This window comes from Xyrauchen texanus, chromosome 25, assembly GCF_025860055.1.
Source record: "Xyrauchen texanus isolate HMW12.3.18 chromosome 25, RBS_HiC_50CHRs, whole genome shotgun sequence".
In the NCBI taxonomy this organism is placed as follows: domain Eukaryota; kingdom Metazoa; phylum Chordata; class Actinopteri; order Cypriniformes; family Catostomidae; genus Xyrauchen; species Xyrauchen texanus.
In genome coordinates, this window is record NC_068300.1 from 32,622,691 (window position 1) to 32,644,801 (window position 22,111).

At 38.4% G+C, this 22,111-nt stretch overlaps 1 protein-coding gene across 2 annotated transcripts in view; it reads right to left on the bottom strand.

Moving 5' to 3' along the window:
- LOC127618876 (sodium/potassium-transporting ATPase subunit beta-1-interacting protein 3-like) overlaps positions 1 to 22,111 on the bottom strand; it is an 86,716-nt gene that overhangs the window by 35,219 nt on the left and 29,386 nt on the right. For both annotated transcript variants that reach the window (XM_052091547.1, XM_052091546.1), the window contains exons 2-3: positions 11,427 to 11,564; positions 2,956 to 3,036 (exon numbers count right to left, since the gene is read on the bottom strand). In XM_052091547.1, the coding sequence (XP_051947507.1) occupies positions 2,956 to 3,036; positions 11,427 to 11,564 (219 nt within the window). The remainder of the gene's footprint in view (positions 1 to 2,955; positions 3,037 to 11,426; positions 11,565 to 22,111) is intronic.

The window sequence follows — 22,111 nt, forward strand, 5'->3', positions numbered from 1 at the left end:
ATCGGTTTTCGCTCTCTCTTTCACAGCTAAAGCCGTATGCTTGGTTTTTTGACAAAAGGCTTGCTTACAGTTGTCTCTGCATATTAAGGTGAGATAATAAAAATACACCTTTAAGTCAAACTGATTGTGAATGCTTATCAATGGCCAAGTGTTATCAAAATTATAGTTCAATATTTGCTTTTTCATATAAAGTATGACATTGAAGACAACAGTGAGACAGCAGTGTTTTGAGGTGTTTCACTGAGGGTTTAAGATGGGCTGTGTGTGTACATGTTTATGCTATATTGTGGGGATCAAATGTCCCCACAAAGAAAGTAAAACCTGAGATCACCTACCTTGTGGGGCCAAGCCAGCGGTCCCCATGAGGGAAATGGCTTATTAAACATACTAATCTATGTTTTTTTGAAAATGTAAAGATGCACAAAGGTTTCTGTGAGGGTTAGGTTTAGGGGTAGGGTTAGGAGATGGAAATTATCATTAGATCTGTATGTAATCCATAAAATGCATGGAAGTCATGCAGAATGAGTAGTCCCAACAATGATATAAAAACAAGTTTGTGTGTGCGTGTGCATGTGTGTGAAGTGTGGTGGGGTTTCACATGGCTGAATAGTGGGGTGTTATGGGGAGCAGGTGGCAGAGGGCCGACTCAGGCATTAATTCGACAGATGGACACACAGCACTGCCTCACTGCTACATATGGACAGCAGGAGGACAAGTGGCAAATGGAGGTAAAACACACAGAGAAACAGAATGGAGAGGATCAATGTGGTTCTACTCATTGCGTTCTGGACAGCAGATCTGTCTGCAACAGTTCATGAATATTCATGTGTTTTCAGTTTATGCAGTGGAGGTGGGGTCTTTGGGGGGAGGGTGTCCCACCAGTGACAGTAAAGAGAAGGGTGGGGGTGACAGAGCGTAACTGTGTAAAACAAAGGAAGCAGAGTAAGAGTGTGAAAGCAAAACCCCAAATTCAAGGTGGGCAGCAGTGGACTGTAGATACATCACTGTTAATCAGTAGAGAGAAGGGCAGAGGGGAGGTTTTGAAGAATTACAAAATGGTAAAGAGAATCTTTACTTTACTTAGCTTTAACATTTATTTGAGGATGTCTGGGAATGTCCCCTAAGGTAAAGGTGATTCATACATAAAGTAAACAACGTTTTTAGGGGCCAAGCATCGAAAGCAAGTAGGAACCTCTTTATACATATGGGTGGTCAATGGCAGCCCATGGAAACTTATGATAAAAAGTTGTGAAAGTCTGAACATTCCTGGTGTCAAATTTGGAGTCTCTCAAACCCTTTTGCATTTATGTGTTGGCTTGTAACATTTGGACCAAATGGCCTAGAAGCTAAATCATTTTTACTCTGATTATTTTGCTTATGCCGAGTCGAAAGTATACCATAGTTTAAATTTCCAGTTTAAATTTTGGTGAGCTCATCTACAGATCATGAATATCAAAAGTTAATACAGAACATTTGGTCTGTTCTCATAAACTTTCAATGAATTTGTATGCATGTCAATGTATAGGACAAGAACATGTCAATATCCCCAGCATAGAAATTCAGGTTGAGATAGAAAGCTGCTTTAACAATTATTCCCATTTCCTTGGCACAATTTTAGCCATTTGTCCCATGTGGTTGCGATAACGGTGGAAAACAATGTTAAATCTGATAACAATAGCTCCTTACATGTGTACCACATTAACTCTGTTTCACTCTATATGGATCTACTGAGACTTCGAGATGTTCTCCTACAATCTCACTCCAGATTCTGAAAGCGGATAAGTGCTTTCCGTTGTGGGAATAAGAGATCTGAGTCAAGGAAACTGGCTGAAAAAACAGTCATAAACAAGCACACACACAGAGAGGAGAATGTATAAATTATAAAGCAAGCTCGTTTCTCACTGCTAACACACTAGGGGCTAAATGTTTGTGTCCATGACCTGTCAGCACATGTAAAGAAACGTGTATCCTGGAATGGGTGGTTTGTGTCAGGTTGGGATAACACAAACAAGTGCTCTAAGATTCTGTTAACTTCTGTTTTCAAATGGAACACCTTAGGGCTTTAACCTGATTTCATTCCCTCTGCAAAAACACTTCACTGGAACAATCGGTTGTTATATATTAGTTTCTAGAGTGCTCAATGCAAAGCCAAGCATAAGATATGTTTCTGCTGAAAAAACAAAACCACTTAAACCACACTAAGATGGTTGCATATTCGCAGAAGTCGCCTGGTCTTGATTGCAAGGGGTTTGGACACTTGTCAGCTGGACACACTGGTAGACCAACTGGCTGGCCAGCTAAACAAGCAGCAGACCATCTTAACCAGGCTGGAAAACCAGCTTAACCAGCTGAAGAACTGCTTGGCAAGGCAGGCTGGCTCCCTAGACTATATGGAGACCAGCTAAACAAGCTGAAGTCCTGCTTGGCTGGGCTGGCAGACCAGCTATACCTGCTGAAAACCTACTTGGCCAGGAAGGGAGACCAACTTAACCAGCTAAAGACCATCTTAACCAGACTGGGAGACCAGCTAAACTATCTGAAGACCAGCTTAACCAGGCTGGGAGACCAGCTAGACCAGCTGGAGACCATCTTAACCAACTAAAGACCTGCTTTGCCAGACTGGGAGACCAGCAACACCATACTAGGAGACCCACTAGACCAGCTTAAGATCAGCTTTCCCAAAGTAGAAGACATGCTTGTTGAGACTGGGGGACCAGCTAGACCAATTTAAACCAACTAAGACCAACAAACCATCTTAGGCTGGTTTAAGCTTTTTATTTTTCAGCAGAGATAACTAAAAAGACACAAAGCCACACAAACATATAAAAATGCAGCTTTAGACTGTCTGTAAAGACATCACAAATGGTCCTGTTTAACTGTAAAACATGGTCATTAAAATGCCTCGTGTTCATAAACTTTGACTGACCCCTACATAACCCCCTCAGTCTCTCTTACCTTTGACAGACCTCCAACCTCTAGGTAGAAACAGATGACGAAGACGTTCCAGGCCACCCACACGGCTGTCCATACAACGTACTGTCAAAAAGATCAAAACCAAACATGTTTAAACATGTTGAGCACATCACAGGCTATAGGTTAACAAGAGCAGCTTGCCAATTGGTTTTTTATTGTTCAGTCTGTTTTATACAGTTAGCAAAGCAAATAAAGGCCCTCAGTCAAGACTCCATCAAAACATGGATATATGTATAGATCTGCCCATTCAAATTTTGGTATGAAAAGATTTGGTTACAAGATTTCAGTGTAAAAAGGAAACAAGACACAGATAATAAAATAAAAAAAAGTGAAAAAATATATACTTAGAAATACACAAGACAAAAAATAACGAATGTACAAAAATGATATACAGTATATGCAAATATGCAGTTTTGTGCAAGGGAATGTAATGGTAGAAGAGATAGAGTATATAAAATAAATATAAATACAAATGTTAATTAGGTATTGCACATGATTATATTGCACTGTAGTGAGTCCTTGAGGGTGGTTTTAACTGTTCATGAGGTGGATGACCTTAGGGAAAAAACTGTTCTTGTGCCTGGCTGCTCTGCTGCTCAGTGCTCTGTAGTGCTGGCCAGAGGGTAACAGTTCAAAGTAGTAGTGGCCTGGGTAAGTGGGGTTCAGAGTGATTTTTTTCAGCCCTTTTCCTCATTCTGGAGCTGTACAGTTCTTGGAGAATGGGCAGGGAAGCACCACTAATTCTCTTAGCAGTCCGAGCTGTCCTTTGTAATCCATTAAGGTGCACAATGGACAAAGCGGTGCCCAAAGGAAAACATTTTCCATGGTTTGAGATCATGAATGGTGTGCTGGGACATCACCCCCACTGAAAGTGGAGAGACCACTCGGGCAACATGGCAGTTACATTTAGTGAGCTGTCAAAGTTAGCTTATCTTGATAGCTAGCTAATCTTTACATACAATATAAACTTGATGTTCCACATAACTAGATAACACGATACCTCAGCTCGAGCATCCCTCTTGCTTGTGAAATGTGCAGGGTTGTGTGAAGTTAGCACCAGGGTGGCTTATTAATGGTGGGTTTTAGGGATAACGCTGAAGTGCTACTGGCCCTATAATGGGAAAGCAGATCGGTTTTGGTCAAGGTCCGAGGCCTATTGGCCCTGTCTGACCTGTTGATAGCCCTGGCTCGCACTGGCCTGATGGTGGAAAAGCGGTTAATGACTGAGTACAACTATATCAGCAGCGCATGTGGCATGTTGAATTTCTTCATCTGGCAAAAGTTGTACAAACTTTGCTAGGCCTTTTCCACAACATAGTCTAGGTGGCTCTTTCACTTCAGGTCCTGTGAGATGGTAGAGCCTAGGAACTTGAATTACTCCACAGCTGCCACAGTGCAGTTTAGAATAGTGAGAGGAGTTAGCGCTGGGGTGTTTCTCCTGAAATCCACTATCATCTCCACTGTTTAGAGTGTGTTCAGCTTAAAAGTTTTGGACTACACCAGCCAGCCTGGTTTATCAACTGTTTATCCTTCCTTCTCTATGCAGACTTACCGTTATCTTAGATGAGGCTGATTACTGTCGTGTCATCTGCAAAACTTCAGGAGCTTGACAGAGTGTTCCTTGGCAGTTCATTCAAGGAGAAGAGCAGCGGGGAGAGACTTGAAACAAGTACAGCTATGTAGAAAATCGTTTGACTGGTACAATGGTCAATTATGCAGTTTAGTAGGGGTGGGTAAAAATATAGATTTTCTGATGCATTGTGATATTCATTATCGATTCTTAAACCCCAGATCGATCTTTAACTTTAAGCACAGCCGTCTACTACAATGAGAGGAAATTGCTCATATTTGAAACCAAATTATGTGACTAAAATGAATATATTCGGCGACTGGCTGATAAACGTTTATATTTCACTCACCAGTAATTGTGTAGTATAGTGGTGGAGATTTCAGCTGCAAGATCGTTTCCCTACATGTTCAGTAAAAGTTGTTGGTGTAATATGGGTCCAAAGCCGAGATCCACACAACCCCTTTGTCATTGAGTAATATCTCTTTTAATACCCTTTCTGTTGTTTACAGTCAATAGCTTCAAAACAACAAACATTTAAAGGAGACCTATTATGCTCTTTTTTACAAGATGTAATACATGTCTCAGGTGTCTCCAGAATATGTTTGTGAAGTTTCAGCTCAAAATAACCCATGGATCATTTATTATACCATGTTGTAAATGCCTCTTTTTGGGTAGAATCAAAAACACGCTGATTTCGTGTGTGTCTCTTTAATTACAAATGAGCTGCTGCTCCCCGCCCCCTTTCTGGAGCTCATGCATCGGTTAATACAGCAACAACAAATCAGAACCTATATGACTGACAGCGTAAATACCGGAGTTCAGGCAGTGCTGGACTGGGAAGAGAAATCGGCCCGGAATTTAACAAAGCAACTGGCCCAAAAATTGAGCGGGGTGTTCGCTGTCCTTTTTTGCATATCATGGCACCGTTTTGTGGTCTGTTCTGCATAACACGGCGGCTCATTTTAGCTTATCGCGGCCCATTCAGCCTGTTTCACAGCCGACCCACTGGCCTGCTCGGTTCTCTCGATGGCCAATGGCCAGTCCGCCCCTGATCGGCCCCAAAGTGCATCTGGGGTTAATCAATGCCTCTGCATCTGAGACCAACACGTTTTATCAAGTGGCTTGTTGAGGGTGTTACCTCGGAAACGTAGCGCATGTGGAGGCTTCACGCCATCCACACATGACTCACCATGCGCCCCACCAAGAGCAAACCACATTATAGCGACCATGAGGAGACCCCATTTGACTCTACACTCCCTAGCAACTGGAATAATTTGTTTGCTTAGGAGACCTGGCTGGATTCACTCAACACGCCCTGAGATTCGAACTTGCGAACTCCAGGAGTGGTAGTCAGTGTCTTTACTCGCTGAGCTACTCAGACCCCTATAATTAGTCAAATTAATATTTTTGGAATGTACCAAGATAGAAGGTCCCCCGTATAACTAACAGCATTAGCTAGGAGATAACTGCTTTCATATGCAAGCAAAGGGGACATTATAACTTACATATACCCATATTAATTGATATTGAATCGAAAGCTTGTGAATCAGAATCAAATCTGGAAATTTGTATCAATACCCAGCCCTACAGTTTAGTAGTCATTATACAAAAATATTTGACCGCAGAATTCCACGACTGACCAATCAGAATCAACTATTCAAGAGAACCATAGAAGGTTAAAACTCAACCTGTTCCAACAGTAACACTAGAGCTATTGTTTCAGAGTGTATGGGAACATGGAAGTCAAGTAGATGCTTAAAAACCTCAAACTCCCAGTGAGTGTTTACAGCTCTTATCTTTTATCTGTAGACGTTTATCTGTCTTTGTTCCACCCTTTTTCTTAATTTACAGCAGAACTGTCTTTCTGCTCGTTTGTATTTTTGTTTACCGTACACAACACCATTCAATAAGGCCTTTACAAGCTCATAAATTCTATTGAATTAGCACACCACCCACAGATAACACAAGAGACTGCTGATATTTATTGCTATCTAAGCTTTCAGACAGAGTTTGAGAGACAATAAAATGGGGTGAAAAAAGAAACGCCTGTTAAATTTTGGTAACATTGATTGGATCACAGGTTTCCTGTCAGTTCTCATGAGTCTTCATCTCATGTGAGTGCTCATGATTGTATACATATGTTTTAAAATGATTTTTTAGGAATAAAACATTTTTAATTAGGAAAATATTACTAAGTGCAACTTTAACTATTTATTAAACATTGGAGCCTTCAATTATATAGTGGTTCACCACTGCTTCAATTCGTGCATACTCACACCCTTCACCAATTGTAAAAAATTACCATAAAACCCTTGCACCATTTTACAAAATGCTTTAGCCAAATTTAACCTTAATATTTCTGCTTTTAAAACTTTGCACCATAGACTTCCATTATAGGTGCATTAAAGGGTTAGTACACCCAAAAATTATCCCATCATTTACTCACCCTCAAGCCATCCTAGGTGTATATGACTTTCTTCTTTCAGCCAAACACAATGGGAGTTATAACACTTCCGCTTTCATCACTGCTCACCGGAGCTTACGCTACATTTACGTCATAAGCCGGAACTCGACTCTCTTGTGAACGCGCGGACGGCCGTTACTGGAAGCCAATGATTAGAGTTTATAAAGTTATAAATATGGATATTTTTATTACAAAAATGCATCACTTTGCTTCAGAAGGCCTTTATTAACCACTTCGAGCCATGTGGATTACTTTTTTGATGGATGGATGTGCTTTTTGGGGATTGAAAATCTAAGGTACCATATACTCCCAATATAAAGCTTGGAAGAACCAGGATATTTAGGATGGTAAATTATGGGATAATTTTCATTTTTGGGTGAACTAACCCTTTAATCTTAAAGCCTTTTTTGTTGGTTTTTAGTAATGGAGGGATGTGTTGAAATGATTTTCTGTGGCATTTGACAGAATACTACAAATGCTGTTAATTGACATTAAATTGTATTTAATCCTGAAATATTACTTTTAATATTTAGGCTACTGCACAGTTTGCTTGACTGGATATTGGATCTAGTCATGACTCAGGAAAAAATACAAGCAGGTCAGCAAGACTGAACTAATAAGCTTAAGGCCTTAATATTTCTGTCTATAAGAAGATAAATGTCTTAAATAGAAATGGTGAATCTCAGACAGCATGATTCAGACTTCAAATCATTATTACATGGCGACTGGTGTAATTCTAACCTGTCATGGAGCAAAAAAATCCTTTGTAACTCATCACACAGACACAAGCATGAGCAATACTCCCTCATGTTTCCCAGGAGTCTCAGTGCTGTGTTTCTCATCTCTTTAAAGCCTTGTTTCTCATCTCATGTATCACTTCTGACTCTTAATACTTTTTCATCACTTTGTTTTATTCTTGGCTGCTCAACTTTCTTGTTGCTGTGGTTTAGGGGATGATGATATCTCTTTTCACAAATGTGAGAATTTTGTGTAGGAAGTTTAAATCATAAAAAGTTGACTTGGTAGATTCACGCTTAAAATGAAAGCATTTTAAAGGTCTTTTTCCTGTGGGACTAAAAATATTGATGACTCATCATGTTTGCAGAGGCGTATGCACATTTTTGTTCAATATAATTCTCTCTAGAATGAGAATGTTCCTCCCCCTAAATTATGAATACAACCTGCCTCTGACTAGCAATAGCAAGTGTCGGACTATTGCATAAACTAAGTCTTTAAAATATTCTGAATATCCAAATTAATAAATAGTTTGCTTTACCATGTCATAAACTACACTAAAAGCTTGATAATCCTGTTGAACTAGAAGTGAAGCTGTATATGGATCAACCAAGTGAAGAACTTAAGGAGCTGGACTCTTTATCATTTAATTCATGGTAATTAGGTGCATATTTAGGGGATTAAAATGCCAACTAATGTGTCAAAGTGTAAGGCCCAGTCCAGTGTCTGTGGGCCTGTGTGCCAGAGTTCATTATTAGCAAAGGGCCTGCCTAAGTGTCCTGCAGTCTTTGATCAACAGTAAGCAGATTTACATGTAAAGCATTTTTGCATATAAGCATGTCTTAAAAACCCTGTCATAAAAAATGTATTCACTGGATGCTGTTATTGCGTGAAACAGATTGTTAGCTAGCACGGTTGAGTAAATCTCACAAAACATGTCAAATTTCATCCAAACATCAAAAAGAAATAAGAAATTATATTACATGTAAAGAAAATTATAATAATAATTCTCCCCTCCCATTCTAATTACTGTAATGCGAAAAAATATATATTTGAATTATTTAAAGTGACAGGTTTTTAATACATCACTGTAGCATGTGTTGTGCTGCTTTAATTTTACAGTATGCCGATTTATATGAAATTTCCCTCCATTCTTAATCTAATAAGAATCACAATTAAGAACAATGGGAAATTTGCTTAATTAGGATAAACAAATAATTTCACAACAGGACTGGGTAAAAATATAGATTTTTTTGATGCAAAATACTTGGAATGATCTCAATTATCGATTTTTTAAATCCCATGATCGATCTTTTACTATGCGCCAAACTCGCATATGAGACCACATTTCGCACTATGTCTCTAAAAATGTCTGTGATTACTCACTGGCTGACAAAGGTGTGTTATGTATACCGCGCATATTTACATTTGAATGGTGAATTTCCACGGACGAAGAAGGTTGAGCGCCTGTGAAACCTGCAAAAAATAAAGAGTCAAGCAGCCTCTTTTTAATGCTGCACTTTATACTCTGTGAGAGTGGCATTACAAAGAAACTCGCCACTAAAATGAAATCCTTGCCCATTGTGAATATTCAGTGTAGCTTTGTACGAAGCACTAGTGGTCAATGCCAAACCAAGCAACTTCCCATTGGTCAACGTGATTAATTCACCTGTCAAAATTCACCAAACTTTAATTCCACACGTAATTCACATTACGGCAGCATCAAAGTAATCCACACAAATTGCTAATAAAAACTTTAACTTTTAATCAATTTTGGTTTTAATTAATAAAGTTTTAATTAGAGATTCGTTTTTCACACAAATGTATCGATTCACTTCAGAAGACTTGTTTGGCTGGAGTCATGTGCTTTTTGGACCATCAAAAATTGGTGCCCATTCACTTGCATTGGATGAAGCTAAAAACCTGGTATACTTTCCTGAAAATCTTAAATCCTTTTATGATGAAGAAAGAAGGTCATATCCATCTTTGATTGCCTGAGGGAGAGTAAATCATCAGCAAATTTTCATTTTTGGGTAAACTATTCCTTTAATTTTCTTCTGGGTAAGCAGTGGTTTTCGCCTCGTCACTCTTCCATGGATGGCATTTTTGAACAGTGACTTCATTGATGTGAGAGAGGCCTGCAGTTCCTTGGATGTTGTTCTTAGGCTTAGCTTTTTTTGTGACTTCCTGGATGAGTCGTCGAGGTGCTCTTGGAGAAATATTGGAAGGTTGTCCACTTCTGGGAATGTTGACTACTGTGACACGTTTTCTCCATTTGGAGATAATGGCTCTCACTGTGGTTCTTTGGTCCAAGAACCTTTGAAATAGCTTTATAATCCTTCCCCGACTGATGTATTTCAATTCACCTTTCTCCTCATAATTTCTGAGATATCTTTAGACCTTGGCATTGTGTGCTACTGGGTGAAACCTTTTAGCCAACTTCATGCTGTTGAAAAGTTCTATTTAGGTGCTGATTTGATTGAACAGGGTTGCCAGTATACAGGCCTGGGTGTGTCTATTCCAGCTAAACTCCATTATGAGTGCAGTTTTATAGATTTGGGCAAATTGTCAAAACAGTTGACCAAGGGCAAATACTTTTTCACATGGGCCCTGTTAGAATTGGAAAACTTTTTTGCTTCAATAAATAACATTATCATTTAAAAACTGTATTTTGTATTTACTCTGCCTCTAGACTGCCTTTGTTTTATGTTAGATTTTGTTTGAATTTTTGAAACAATTTATTATAAGATATCCACAAAAACAGAAGAAATCAGGATGGAGGCAAATACTTTTTCACAGAACTGTTATATATGCAATATAATAGCATATGTATTGGTTGAATACATGGATTCTTAAAAAGCATATATTGTTTACAAAATGATGACAAACAAATAAAACATCATTTGTGTTACGAATGGGCAGCGAAGGCAGACGAGGAGATGCGGATCCAAGTGCAGTTCAACTTTATTGAGGAACAAACAGGGCAGGTACACGGAAAACACGGGGACAAAGGAAAAACCCTCGATGGGGAAATAAACACAAGGCAGAGGAAAACGGGCAGGGAACACACACCGGGCTAACAACATTCAACGATAGACACCGATTGAACAAACAGACAGGGTTTAAATACACTGACAAGGGAAGACAGGAACCAATGAACAACAGAACTCAAAACAAGATAACAAGGTGAATAAACAGAAACCAATGGTAGACTGATGAGGATAGGTGTAAACAATGACAGAGAACATGAACGCTAACAGGGAGACTATGGAGCTACACAAGGGACAAAAGTGAAAACTAAGGAATGCAAAAGTGACAAAAATGGCAAACAAAAGGGCAACAGTGAAACAAGACGAGGTAACCCTAACAATTTGTAAGATGAATATTTTTATAATGTAGCTATTAAGAAGGCCCCTTGCATAATTAACAGCATTAGCTATGAGAACATTTCTTTCTTATGGAAGCAAAATGGACATTATTACTGAAATATAACCATAGCAATCAATATCAAATCGAATCAAATCTAAATTTAATCTAAATCTGTGTCAATAGCCTGCCCTGTGTTACAATGCAAAAATGATTTAATAAAATCAGGCTTCATTTTGGGATTAAATGTGACATGGACATGTTTTGGTGAGATTCATCCAGTTACCATAGCGAAGAGGAATTAAATGCAGTACTCACCACTACAATGTAGCGAGGTCTGTACTGAATGGTGCCAAACAGTCCCAGGATGACAACCAGGATGTGGAAGAAGTTGGCAAGGATGGGAGCCCACTGGTAGCCCAAAAAATCAAACACCTGCCTCTCTAATGCCACCATCTGTGAAAGAGAGAGAGAGAGAGAGAGAGAGAGAGAGAGAAAGAGAATGACAGGACATCATTATTTAGATAAGGAATGATTTTAAATGAAATGATAATTTTTTATTTTTCCATTTCTCTTTGATCATTTGGTTTATGGATTATCAAAGGATTTTTGACACAGAGACTATAAAATGTGTCAAGCTCAAACTCCAAAAACTTTTCCAGAAACCTAATTATTTCAAGTTTTAAGGTTCTGTGAAATAATGACAACTGATCTGGGGCCTGTTGAAGCACAGCAGTTAACACCTTTCAGATGCATACATGTTGTAGAACACATGTTGTATAAAATAACCTTTACGGCCACACAATTGGGCCCGTGGAAAAGACCTGATCCATTCACGTCTTAACATAAGTACCAGTACTGTCAACTTAGTTCAATTATATCTTCATCTTTCTTTTCTCACCATGCTTAACCCTGAGTTTATATCTCTTTTAACCCCGAGCTATGAAGCCCTGCTCCAGAGCAAGATGTGGTGCCCAAGTTATACGGTGTAAAATAATGTGTTGCTGGAATGTTACAAAAGTTGTTTATCATCAAACAACCAATCATAAACGAAACCATGCTTGCCTGATTAAATATTCATGCACTTTGTACAATAAAAAGCCATCAAGCGTGACATCATATCCTCTCCGTTGCGCCGTCCGAAATAATGTTGCATGCTGAAAATGTAATGTGACCGCCCCTTAGAAATGCTAACATGCCGATGCAAATGTGTATACTGGAGAGACAAAGAGATTGTACAATTTTAAAGACAATCAGAGTGGATTAACACAGTGTTTACAAATTTACATGGTCCTATCTGCAAACCTGACTACTCAGGATTAATTACTAACCCAGGGTAAAGTATGAACAGTGTAAAATAAAATGGAATAAAAATGACCCTGGGTTAACAAATTCAAGTTAAAAGCTAAAGTAAAAAAAAAAAGGCACATTTTCTCCATCAAGTAAAGGTCGACCGATAGTAGATTTTGTTTTCAAAAAAGTAATCCACAACGGATTACTGATTACTTCTCTAAAATATTGGATTACTTTACAGGGGAAATTTAATCAGATTACTAATTACTTTACTTTGAAGTTACTTTTTAAAAATCAAACCTGAGAAAAAACAAACGTGACACTCATTGTTCTTTTAGTACTTCAATACTGACTGAAAACAATAACAAAATTACAGCAACATGACAAAGAAAGCAACTTGCAATATGCTGTAGTATCTTCAGGTGTGTGTGTGTGTGTGTGTGTGTGTGTGTCTGCTATCTACAACCTTCTTAGCTGTGTGTGGCATGTACAGTATGTGCACAGTAAGCTTGTTTACTTGTGTTGGTGTGAAAAACCGAAAAAGAATACTAATGAACTGAAAACATTTCTGAATACCCATTTGCAGACAGCTTTGATAGTAAAGCCATTGTGTATTTGAATGCTTATTGTTTCTTTTCAATGTGCATATACAGGTCTGCTTGTGTGTTGCATCATGCATGTCCGTGTGCATTTATGTCTGTTTCAAAGTTTATTTGTTTACAGTACATAAAGAACATAAAAAGGCGTTTGCTTAGTGACGTCTTTTTTAATACGCTGCTCCGCAAATGTTTCCACCTTGTGAAAGTTAAGCGCTGATTTCCATATAAACCCGAAACCGTTCCCCTCTCCTCCCGCGGCAGCTGCAGAGGGACACCCAAGGGAGGCACGTGAGGATAATAATAATAATAATAAAACTCAATTTTTTATAGCGCCTTTCAAAACGCCTTTCAAAAGTTGCATCTCAAAGCGCTTTACAAGAGTAAAATAAAAATACATTGAATTACAAAAACAAAAAAATCAGAACAGTTTAAAAAGAATACAATAATAATCACAGAAAAGCAAACAGAAGATTTAAAAATACTAAAAGATTCAGCATGTCTAACCACCAGTTTTGGAGCAAAAGAAGAGAAGGCCCTGTCACCCATAGAACGTAGACGAGTAGGAGGAACAGTTAAAAAAACTGATTCGGAGGAGTGTAGATCACACGTTGGAGTATAAGGGGTTAAAAGTTCAGACAAGTATTGAGGGGCCAAACCATGCAAAGCCTTGTAGTAAGCGTGAGAATTTTAACGTCAACACGAAACTTGACAGGGAGCCAGTGCAAGGACTCCAAGATAGGAGTGATGTGATCACTTGTCCTGGTCTTAGTCAAGATTCTAGCAGCAGAGTTTTACACATACTGAAACTTATTTAAGGTAGATTTAGAGTGTAAAAATGATAACTAAGACCAAGAGATCTTAAGGGTTGACCAAGGGGAAAACTGTAAATGCTAAAAAGGGGCCCAAAATCGATCTCTGTGAAACACATTTAACCAAACCAACTTTGGACCTACATCCACACAAGGAAACAAACTGCCAACAATCTGAGAGATAAGACTTGAACCAGTTTAATATATAATCAGTAACACCAAAAACTGTCTCAAGACGAGTGAGCAAAAGAGAATGAGCTAAAGTGTCAAACGCGGCACTGAGATCAAGAAGGATCAGAACTGAAAGACATCCAGAATCCGAAGCTATTAACAAGTCATTTGTGACCTTATCTAATGCCGTTTCTAATGCTGTGGAGTTTGCGAAAGCCAGATTGAAGAGGCTCAAAAAGATTGTTTACAGTGAGATGAGTGTATATTTGAGAAGCCACAATGCGTTCTAAAATGTTTTCAAGGAAGGGAGGATTAGAAATGGGCTGAAAGTTGTTCAGACTGTCCAAGTCAAAGTTGATACAGGGGTTACAGTAGCATTTTTAAATGCTGCTGGCACAACATCAGTGCACAGGGAGTCATTTATTATACTCAAGACAACAGGACACAAAGAGGCAAAACATGATTTAAACAAACAAGTTGGAATAGGATCAACTATGGAAGTGGCAGCTTTCATTTGTGATACCTCATTACCAAGAGAAACCAGAAAGAGGTGCCAGAGAAATAATAAATCCTAAAAGGAGAAGCAGATGAGACAGGAGTATTAAGAATGCATTTACGAGCATTGTCAATCTTGGTGCTGAAAAAAATCAAGAAATCTATTACAAAGGTGAGTTGAAGCAGGCACAATAGAGGAACTGTTACATTTGAGCAGTTTGTTAATGGTATGAAAGAGTTGTCTGGGATTTCTTTGATTATTGACAATTATCTGAGAAAAATAACGGCACATGGCAGATACAATTTCTGCCATATATTCATGAAAGTGGTCTTTCCAAGCCTGGAAATGTACGTTCAGGCCAGAGAGATGAGCAGCTCATCATTATACCAGGGAGCGGAACGTACAAAGGACATACCGTGATTTCATAGGAGCAAATGAGTCCAAGCCAGACAAGAGAACATAGAAATGCTGTCCTCCAAAGGGTCAGATGGAGAGAAACAACTTAAAGAAGAGTCAATAAAGTTAGTGAAATCAGAGAGATCAATGGATTTCCATTTGTGATCATTTATAGTGTGAGAAGAGGAAATGTTAGTGTGGGAGTTCAATATTAAAAAAGATATCTCTAAATCAGAGGAGGAAAACTGAGGCACAAACGATCCATTTGCAATCAAAAGGTCTAATGTGTGACCTTTATTATGTGTAGCATAATGTCCACAAGCTGGTTCAAATTAAAGCACTCCAGTAAGGACATAATGTCCTTTGTCATGTCTTTTATGTCAACGTGGATGTTAACGTCCCCCAGGATAAGAGCTCTCTCAAACTTGAGGCACAACATAGACAGTAGATCTGCAAACTGTGATAGAAAATCTACATTTGTCTTAGCAGGCCTGTAGACTGTAGCTATGGCAGTAGTGAAGGGTGCATGGTCACTCAGAATGAGACATTCAAAATAATTAAACTGGGGAATAGCCATGGGACTTATGTTGTATTGTTGATTATGCAGCACAATTACTCTGCCAGTGAGTCGCCAGTGGGTCGCGGGAGATCAAACAACCCGCAGCCTGTAGAATTAAGTTCATTAAACAAAAGTCTATCAGTCTGTTTGGGCCAAGTTTCAGTTAAGCACACAAGGTAAATTTTTTCTTCTGTGATAATATCCGATAAATTCACAGCCCTGTTGTTCACAGAGCATGCTATGGGGTAGAGCGCAGATATGTGAGGAGGATTTGTCGGCGTCCCAGCCTTGCATGCCTCTCTTCACCAGCCAGGGCTGGGAGCATGTTGACATGGAGCATGCTGACACAGAGCTCACAGAGATTGATTGTGAGTGCATGAAAACTTGAAACGCTTCGCTACGTCCATAGTAACACAGCTCACTCATCTGCTGTCGCCTTGACACGTGTCCTCAGTGCCATGGTGGTTTGTTAGAGCGCATGCTTATAAGCTGACACAGCAGCACACATAAAAGTACTAACATAGGAACGTAATACATTTTAAAATGTCTTATCAATAAATGTGTAATCCAAGTATCCATTTTTTTCATGTATGTAAATGTAATCAGATTACTTTATTTTTGAAAGTAACCTTACAATACTGTGTTACCACAAAATGCAATTAGATTACACATTATTTTGAAATGCATTACACCCAACACTGCCGATATCTAAGGTGGTGGTAAGGGCCGATAACCGATTAATCGGCCAATTGTGTCCCCGCAACAGAGTGTGCATCATCCTGGTGCAGTTTCGATCTATCCCCCTTAGATCGGGACATTCGCGCAACTCATAGAAGAGGCGCTGACCGCACAGAGAAATGCCAGTTTCGGAGTTTGTAGTTATTTACATGATCTGCTTCCTTATGATTTGAAATGTAATAAAGCTATAACGCATTAAATATAACTGCATTAAAGATGTAATGCCGGGCGTTTCCCTTAAAGAGCTCCAGCTCCGCTTAATCCACAACGAGAGTGGAGACTTACTTTGTATTTCTGCATTATGATTCCATCATACTTTGCGATCTACATCATCTGAAGCTGTTTGGAAAGTTTAGAGAGCATCTGGACTGTGATCTGTGTAATTCTTCCTCTCTTCAGTCAGGCGTGAGCTGCATTGCTGCTCTCAGGAGTCATCGTTACAGTTTAATGTGAACTCATGTTACGTTAAATGAGAACAAACGACTATTCGACAACGAAGATTTTTGTCGACAATGTTTTATTGTCGATAGTGTTAATAACGTTGACTTATCGTGTCAGCCCTAGTAGCCAAGTAGATTAAATATTTTAAAGACGTTATATAAAAATCTAATAAATAGTGTTTCATTAAATAAACACAAGAGAGAATCATTCTCCAATCAATCATTCAATCATTTTCATCGATATGCAATTTATATTTCATACACAATGATACATAGTAGCTTAATAAAAAGAATTATTTTCCTTCAAATGTTTTTACTAATACGTTTTTGTGAATGAACAAGGTGTGCTTCATTGACTTATTTTTGAAACCCCAGTTGAACATATTTATTAAAAATGATTACTGTGGAGCCATGAAGGATCGTGAAATTACTCTACTGATGCGCTCTTTATGTAACTTAATGGCCAAATGAAAGCACATTAAAATCATCACGATATTAATGATATTGGTAAATTTTACATAAATAGCGAAATGATCTCAATTATATCGTTAATATTCGATATATCGCCCAGCCCTAGTTCCAAAAAGCAACTATCGGCATGATTAATTGGTAAAACCGATATATCAGTCTACCTCTAATGTCAAGAGATTCAGGACATCTAGAACAGGGCTCTTAAACTGGCAGCATGTGGGCAAAATCTGGCCCGTTAAACATTTATATCCAGCCTGCTAACTGATTAATACAACACTTAGTAGTGCAAAATGAATGCTAAATAATGTTTTTACTCTTCCTGCTTCAAGGATAAAACCAATCATTACCAATCATTTGCTCAGACTAATAAAAATGCTTATAAAACGTATTAATATGAAATGTTAAACCTGCAAATACACAAACAATCTGACAATGAAGTTGTGATTCAGCATTCTCAATCCCGAAAATCATCAAGTTTGTTTGATTGCACTGGCTCGTGCACATTTGCAGAGCAAAAGTCTTGTTTTATGTGAAGCATGCTTTGTGTAAACCACTACTGCGGCAACTTCCTCCAAACACAATTCACCTGGTTCTAAAGCATGGCCATGAAAAGAGAAAAAACACTTTCTTATTAAGCATCACCAAAGTGCCTCTTATCTTCATGATTCTAGCTCATACTTACTCTGACTGTGTTAACATATTATATCAAATACAAGAGTGGCAAGTTGCAGACATGCCCAACTGTCCCACCTTCTCCTCTGCATGGGACTCGGCGTGTAGGGCTGTTTAATGAGAATTCAGAGAGTGCGATGGGTGTTGCGTGTTGGCACGTCGACTGCATGCCGTGAGGTGATGAATGAGAAAGAGGTGGAAACCTGTGTCGCTTGCAACAGGAAAGAATGCTGTGATAGATGTTAATGAAAAGGAAACGCTAATGTCGCTTTAATTAAAGAAGCCTGTCTTACACCTTGATTGAATTGCTCCAAGAATGTTTCTGCAATAATAAATGTCAAATGGAATAACAACATTTAAAATGCCTAATTTGTTCATCATACTGCATGTAAGAGAGATAGATAACACCACGATGACTTCAAAGACTGTCATTTAATCAAAATCTATATTTATCGATTTCTATGTTAAAAGTAGGCTCTACTTGCATATGGAAGCCCAGGAGTGCCATTTATAAAAGAATGAAAGGAATAAAGTATCAATCTATTAATTTGAAAAATAATTTTTTTAATAAATAAACCAATTTATAAATGGACTAATACACTGACATTTAAATGTGTTTATTTAATTCATGTTTAAAAATCTCATTATATTTAACAATTAAATTTGCATTAATAAATCATATTTATTTTATGTATAAATGTCATTAAATGTAGCAATAAATGAGTACATTAACGAGTTGCTTTTCCTCATCCATTTTCTTTTTTTTTTTTTGCTTTTTCTTGTCCTTTGCTTTCTGCAATAGAGAATTGAGTTTAAAAAATGCCATTGGACTGATGACTTGTGGGAGCAACCAATGAACACTCGACTCAGTAATAAGACATACCCTCTCTCCCACGTGCCACTCGAAAAGGTACAGAAGGCGGCACTACCAGAGCGTGCACAGCGATGTGTTTTCTTCAGTATAAGTCCATCGGCTTTCCCCAGCGGCTCGAGCTGTTGCCCTTGCTCACCTCCATTGCGTGTTTCAGTTCGGGTCACGGGTTGGGAGGCTGGTTCTGTTGACAGCATCACGATTACCACCTCCCATCCTGGACACATATAACTGTGCATGCTCAGAAAGTGCTGCATTCAGCATTTAACAGCAACAGTGAACGAGCCACCATTAACTTCTGATATGCTTTGCATCCATTTCTTATGCGCAGGATTCACTGATCCAATAATATCACATAAACTTCTCGTGCCATTGTCCAATTAAAGGCCGTGTTACATCCTCTTTAAGTGGCACGTGGGAGAGAGTGCGTGTCTTATTACTGAGTCGAGCGTTCATTGGTTGCTCCCACAAGTCAACAGTCCAATGGCATATTTTTCAACTCGATTCCCAATTGCAGAAATCAAAGCACAAGAAAAAGCAAAACAATAAAGAAAAGCCATTGGCAAATACCTTTTTAAAAATGTAAAAAAGAGCATTTAAAAGACTCATTAATGAGTACATTTAATGACATTTATACATTAAATAAATATGATTTATTAATGCACAATTTTATTGTTAAATATAATTACATTTTTAAACATTAATTATATAAAGACATTTAAATGTTACTTAATTATTCAAGTTTATATTTTCAAATTAATAGATTGATTATTTATTCCTGATGATATTATTGGCACTCCTGGGCTTCTATATTTGCAGAGATAACTGCAAGAAAGGTTGATTTGTTTTTTCTTTAAAAAGTGAAACATTGTGGCTCTGTGGCGCTTTTAACATTGCTCTGTTTGTTTGATGCCCGACTTGACAACATTTAATTCAAATGGCGCAGAAATGACACACGTATTGTATTGCAAATGTAATGTTTGTTCCCACTTCCCAGGACAAAAACAACCAGCGGCAGTGAGAAAATCACCAGTCAAAGTGGCACAGAGTTATCAAAACAGACACTGTGCCTGTAGACGCAATGCCAGGTGTTTCTAAACTCCTTTCAAAGTAATTTAATAAATAAACCTGTAAGCTTGGATTCTGCACTTACAAACTAGTCTTCTTCTATTTACTGCATGTCTGTCTCACTGACATTTCAGAGCTAAATTCCAGAAAACACATGATCCAGCCAGACAAAAGAGCAGAAGCCTCCATGAGCAGCATTAGTGCCAGGGGACTGAGTGACTTTGGGCATATCACAGACCTGGCAGACACAATTAATCGTCTGCCTGAAAGCTTGATCAAAGCTGAACATCTTGGACAGGAGGAGTAGATCACACGCACACGCATACGCACACACACACACACTCACACACACACACACACACACACACACACATTGAGACCAGTGTGGTGAGGGAAGGTTGTGACAAAAAATAGAAGAATGACGGTGACAAACAGACAATATCTGTGTCTTATTCCACCTCAAAATGAAAATAAAAAAAAGACAATTCAACATATTTTGGACCGTTAATATTTTTGTACATTGTAACTATTTTCTAGACAATTGTGCAAATTTTGCCCCCAAATTATTATTACATTTACGTTTATGCATTTGGCAGACGCTTTTATCCAAAGCGACATTTACAGGGACAATCCCCCCGGAGCAACCTGGAGTTAAGTGCCTTGCTCAAGGACACAATGGTGGTGGCTGTGGGGGTCGAACCAGCGCCGTTCTGATTAACAGTTATGTGCTTTAGACTACTACGCCAGCATTACATTACTGTAATGTGCAACAACAAACTTGCACAGGAAAATGTTTGGGCAAGTGGTGCTGCAGTTTTGGCAAATTATTTACACATCATGTACATGCAATGAGGGCATCAGAGAACCACGTGTCTCCCTATCACTGTACGGCCATTGTACAAAGGTGCCTCAGTTTGTTCCTGAGAGACAGCAGATGCCCTTACCCCACCTCCACTGTAATCCTAACCATATGGAGTCTGTAAAGCTGAATACCCTGCAATAGAATGCTTTCACCAGCAATTAAGTCATTCAATAAGACAGCCAATGCATTAGTTATATTCTACCACATTCAAATCGGTTGTGGTGTCAGTGTGAATGAGAAATAACTATAAAACACAATAGAATTGTTCAGACAAAACAGCTATCAAAATGAACTCATATGCTAAAATATTAAGCTACTGTATTAAGAAATGTCCTACCTGTTACTTGACTCAGAGGTGTTGCTAGTAAATGTCTTCATGAAAATATCCAAGTGATTCATGTTTAACACAAACAAACACCAGAAGATGAAGTTTTTGCTCAGTTGTGGTTTTAGCGCCTTCCGCAGGGCGACGAATCACGTGAACACAAAAGCTCTAACCTGTACTGTTTTGTTTCGTAAATTATCATCATTTCAAAGGATGAGCTTACACATGCGTAAAGCACAATATTCTTCAGAAGAAAGAAATGAATCTTGAGGATTGATTCATTTGTTTTATTCATAAACTGTAATATTATACTACAATATATATTATTATTAAACAACAGTAATGATAAAATAACACAATTTAATTGTAATTTACCGTTTCATTGTTAACGATCACTTTCTTTTTTTTTTTTAACAAATAAAAGGAAAAAAGGGAAAATAAAAAGTTTACTAGTATCCATCCCCATCACGAGAGCTCTCTTCAGTTCAGCAGAACGACATTATACATATACTGCATAAATACAATGAAATATATGAAATTTAATTGATACTGATTTCCAGTCTTGCTCACTAGAGGATGCTTCTTCATTAACCCTTTAAAGGTGCTATATGATAGATCTATAAAATGATCTTGCATGGAGCCCCAGACCGAGGGAGATTGACAGTTCTTTTGTGTTTCTTCCATTTGCGAATAATCACACCAACTGTTGTCACCATCTCACCAAGCTGCTTGGCGATGGTCTTGTAGCCCATTCCAGCCTTGTGTAGATCTACAATCTTGTCCCTGACATCCTTGGACAGCTCTTTGGTCTTGGCCATGGTGAGGAGTTTGGAATCTGATTGATTGATTGCTTCTGTCAATGTAACAAACTGAGATTACTCCCTTTAAGAGTGTGCTCCTAATCTCAGCTCGTTACCTGTATGAAAGACACCTGGGAGCCAGAAATCTCTGATTGAGAGGGGGTCGAACACTCTCTGTGGAATATTTTGACATGCGTTTTTCTGGAATTTTTTGTTGGTATTCTGTCTCTCACTGTTCAAATTAACCTACCATTAAAATTATAGACTGATAATTTCTTTGAAAGTGGGCAAATGTACCAAATCAGCAGGGGATCAAATACTTTTTCTCTCATTGTAAGTATTCACAGCCTTTGCCTCTTTCCACTGATCATCCTTGAGATGTTTCTACAACTTGATTGGAGTCCACCTGTGGTAAATTCAGTTGATTGGACAT